We start from the raw sequence: 4,264 nt of genomic DNA, 5'->3' as shown, positions 1-4,264 counted from the left end.
CAACCTGGGAAGTCCACGTGAGGTGGTGAGTCGCCTCGAGGGGGGTGGGGGGGAGGGTGGAGATATATGGGGAGGGGGGGTAGGAGGAGTTCAGGGAGGAGGGGAGAGGGGGAAGGAGTAGGGGATGAGAGGGGAGACAGTAGAAGAGGAAATGAGAGAGGAGGAGGAGGAGGAGAAGGAGGAGGGGGAGGAGGGGTTCAGAGCGAGCCCTCGTCCTGTCCCTCCATCCCCCCTCCCCTCCCGCCCCTCGTCTCCCTACCCTCCCCCATCCCCCCTGGTCTCCCTACCCTCCCCCATCCCCCTTGGTCTCCCTACCCTCCCCCATCCCCCCCTGGTCTCCCTACCCTCCCCCCCCCCCCCTCTTCCCGACTCACCTGTCCATATAAACGCGGGAGATGTTCTTCGCCGGCGTCAGTTCTCTGCAAGGGAAGACAACGCAAAGGTGGGCTTGTCTCTGTCTCCGTGTCTGGAGTGTTTTAGATCACATCCGTATTTTTTTTTATTGGGTTCGTGTTAATTAAGTGAAGATACGTACGATGGTGTATTGTTTTTTTGCTCTCAGTGGCTTTGAGTGCGGTGACTTTATTTAAGTCTTGTAGCATCAATCGGCCACCTGAAGACAAAACAAAAGCGATTTATTCAAGAAAATAATATATGATAGTATGTGAAGCAATATTCATAGTCTTGTTGATTCACCAAAAAATACAAAGAAGTTTCTTCGCCTTTATATCATCATACATATATCAGATCTCATATTATAACTATAACATTACTAAGTGATTATTTTTCTTATCTATTGTAAGTCGTAACTGATGTAGGATTTACCAAATTAATACACCGCGCTCTTTTGATAAAAAAAAATCAAAGACCTTTTGCAACAGGAATAAACTATTAGCGATATTTTTTCTTTATCAACATTTTATAAAAAAATCTGTTTCTTTTTAGATTCAATGTCTAAGATATCACGGTGTTAATATGAACCAATGATGCTGGAACTATCCTTAATAGGAAACGCGTTATGATATATCTTCTGGGGTTTGTAGAGTGATGGAAGGACCAAATAGTTAATCTTTTCTCAAAATGAGAATCGAAGGAAAATCACGAGAATATGCATGCAAATCGGACCTTCGTTCGATTCCCATTTATCTATATATCTATTTATCTATCTATATTTATATTATATACATATTATATATATGTATATAGTATATATATATATATATATATATATATATACATATATATGTATATATATATATATATATATAAATATATATACATATACATATATACATATACATATATATATATATATATATATATATACACATATAAATATATAAATCGGCGATCTCTGCTTCCATCTGAGCGAATATGAACGGCCTATACCTTGTTTCTTCATTAAAAATTATATCAATTTAATTTCCTTATCTATTGTTTTCCGTCTTTTCAAAGTTTCAAGGTTTTTCTTTTTTATGCATACTATTCGCAAGCAATTTACCTATTATTATCCTTGATTTTATTTGTCTGTTACCTGTCTGTCTCCAGATGAGGGCTGGTGGACTGGCCTGTGCTCTGCTTCTCCTCGCCTCTGGGGCCTCCCACGCCCTGCCCCAGTACGGCGGCGCAAGCAGTCAGCAGCAGCAGCAGGAGGGCCAGGTGGGTCAGCAGCAGCAGCAGGAGGAGGAGGGGGGGTTCTGGTGGCAGGATAAGGGCGTCTTTGAGAGTCAGGTGAGCGGAGGGCGGCGGCGGTGAAGCGAAGATTCTCGTCCCGGGTGATGGAGTCGTCTTCTGTAGATCGTAGATTCTGTCGTTCTTCTCTCTTCTCTGTGGTGGTTCTTTCGTTTCCTCTTAACCCTTGGACTGCGCCATCGCCCTCTCGACCCCGCGCCGCCGTGCGCTTTGTCGCGAAAGGTCATCACTCGCTAATGGGCGCCTTTCTTGTACCCTTTTGTTAGCCTGATGACAGATATTCAGGGTATCATCTGGGAGAGAAAGAGCTCAGCACAGCCAGAGCTGTGGATCGCACTCCATGGATTAAATATTCCTTTTTTCATTTTTTTTTGTTTCTGCCATTGTTTCTTCTTTATTGGTCTTTCATTTTCATTTAGTTATCTTCTCTTAATGTCTATTTTGCCTGCATGCTGTCCAGCGTTATCGACCCGCTAGGTGATTGCCTGTTCCTTCTATGTGTAGTGTTTGTCTACGGCTCCTTGTGTGTGTGGTTGAGGAATTCTCGTACATCTGGCCTGTTTGTCCCATGCCTGGGGTTATTAAACATCTATTGTACAGTCTGCACAATACAATTTTGATATATTGTATGCATATATTAACCAGAGTTCACCGTTGATACGTCCGTCCTTTAGCGAAATCCACAATTCTCAATAGATAATAACAACATTCCCGTATCTATCTCCAACATATAGCTAATCAGTTTCAGTAAATTGTTAAGAAATTAGCGACGATAAAGACCCTGCAAAAGGGTGTTTTAAATAACTCTCCCGTGACCTTCCCACAGGGCGCTGTCGTAGGAGTTACGGCGACCGAAGGAAGTTACACGCCGACGCAGTCCAACGAGTGCGCGCTGGTGAGTCTCCCTCGCTCTCTCTCTGAGTCTTTGGATCCGAGTCTCTGAGTCTGAGTCTCTGGGCCCGACTCTCTTGATCCGAGTCTCTCTTTCTGTGTCTCTTAACTTGAGTCGTTAAGTCAAAAAACAAACAAAAACACGCCGCATTTCGAGTACCTTGAAAGCTAATGAATCGTGTTCGCAGGCACATGGATGCGTGCCTTGGCAATACTGCATCGACGGGACATACAAGTTCAACCCGAGCGTCAACCTCGACGTCCGCTCGCCCGCCAAGGTTCCTGATCATGTAAGTTGCCTTCTACGTCTCAGACGTCGGGAAATCCTCATAGTTGTGCTATATGACAAACAAAGTTATAGACTCACTGTTTCATTCCTTGAGTCATTTTTTTAGACATAGCCAAATAGATAAATGAGACACGCACACACCTACACACACACACAGTATATATAATACAATAAAAAGTTTATATGAGAATATACAGACATATATGTATGAAGCCCTCAAAGAGGTCTCACGTGAAGCCCCCCCGACGCCGTCCTTCCGCAGGTAACCCAGAAATACTGCGGACAAATCGGCAACGTCTGCTGCCCCATTCCCGAGGACATCCTTCTGCAGCAACAGCTAGCGCAGGCGGGCGTGGGTGGCGCGGCATCTGGCGGCGTCGCTGGGGTCCCTGGCGCTGGGGTCCACTCAGAGCAGACTGCCGTCGGCGGAGGAGGCGCTGGAGGCATCATCAGCGGCACTGTGGGCGGCAGCGATGTCGTCGGCGGCGGGCTGGAACAGACCAGCGGCGCCCTCGCGAGCCAGTGCCGGGCTGGCTTCGACTGCGTCCCCACCTACCAGTGCGACGGCGGCACCATCAACACCTCGGGAGTCGGACTCATCAACATCCGCACCAAAGTAACCAAGGTCAGTCAGCCAGTCAGGAAGAACTCCTTCCCGGGCTCTTTCTGCCAGGCGAAGTTGTGCGCTCTCATGCCCATGAAAGTATATGCTCTTTTTAATTAAAGATGAATTATTAAAAATCACCAATTTGGCGTCCAGTGAAAACCAGTCAGGCGTCTGACAAGCGACCACCTAATCGGCCGAAATCCTAAGTTCAACCTTTGACTCCCCCCCCCCCAGTGCACCAACCCCGAGTACCCGACCGTGGAGGCCGTCTGCTGCAGGATCCCCGGCGCCGCCACGGAGCCCACGCTCCTCACGTGCCCCGCCCCGAGGGAGTGCGTGCCCTTCGGACAGTGCAACGCCGACGGCACCATCAACACCGACGGAGCGGGACTCATCGACGTCAGGACCAATGTGGTGAGTAGGAAGTAATGGTGAGGGAGGAGGAGGAGGAGGAGGAGGAGGAGGTGGAGGTGGAGGAGGAGGAGGAGGAGGAGGAGGAGGAGGAGGAGGAGGAGGAGGAGGAGGAGGAGGAGGAGGAGGAGGAGGAGGAGGAGGAGGAGGAGGAGGGAGGAGGAGGAGGAGGAGGAGGAGGAGGAGGAGGAGGAGGAGGAGGTGGTGGAGGTGGAGGTGGAGGTGGAGGATGATGATGATGATGAGGAGGAGGAGGAGGAGGAGGAGCAGGAGCAGGAGGAGGTGGAGGAGCAGGAGGATGAGGATTAGGAGTAGGATGAGGATGAGGAGGAAGGGGAAGAGGAGGAGGAAGATAAAGAGGAGGCGGAGAAAGA

The 4,264-nt window shown here is 48.4% G+C and overlaps 1 protein-coding gene across 2 annotated transcripts in view; it reads left to right on the top strand.

The window, feature by feature from the left end:
- Positions 1-390: 390 nt before the first annotated feature.
- LOC122267297 (uncharacterized) overlaps positions 391-4,264 on the top strand; it is an 8,678-nt gene continuing 4,804 nt past the window's right edge. The window contains exons 1-6 of one of the 2 annotated variants that reach the window (XM_043037326.2): positions 391-442; positions 1,549-1,731; positions 2,519-2,587; positions 2,772-2,873; positions 3,135-3,497; positions 3,714-3,893. In XM_043037326.2, the coding sequence (XP_042893260.1) occupies positions 1,549-1,731; positions 2,519-2,587; positions 2,772-2,873; positions 3,135-3,497; positions 3,714-3,893 (897 nt within the window). In that variant the 5' untranslated portion in view covers positions 391-442. The remainder of the gene's footprint in view (positions 443-1,548; positions 1,732-2,518; positions 2,588-2,771; positions 2,874-3,134; positions 3,498-3,713; positions 3,894-4,264) is intronic. The other variant, XM_086530956.1, reaches the window with a different exon arrangement.

The sequence above is a fragment of the Penaeus japonicus genome, unplaced genomic scaffold (genome assembly GCF_977035675.1).
Source record: "Penaeus japonicus unplaced genomic scaffold, GWHDUDI00000001_assembly GWHDUDI00000034, whole genome shotgun sequence".
Lineage (NCBI taxonomy): Eukaryota > Metazoa > Arthropoda > Malacostraca > Decapoda > Penaeidae > Penaeus > Penaeus japonicus.
Note: the sequence above shows the minus strand (reverse complement) of the source record. Positions and strands in the feature narration are given on the sequence as shown.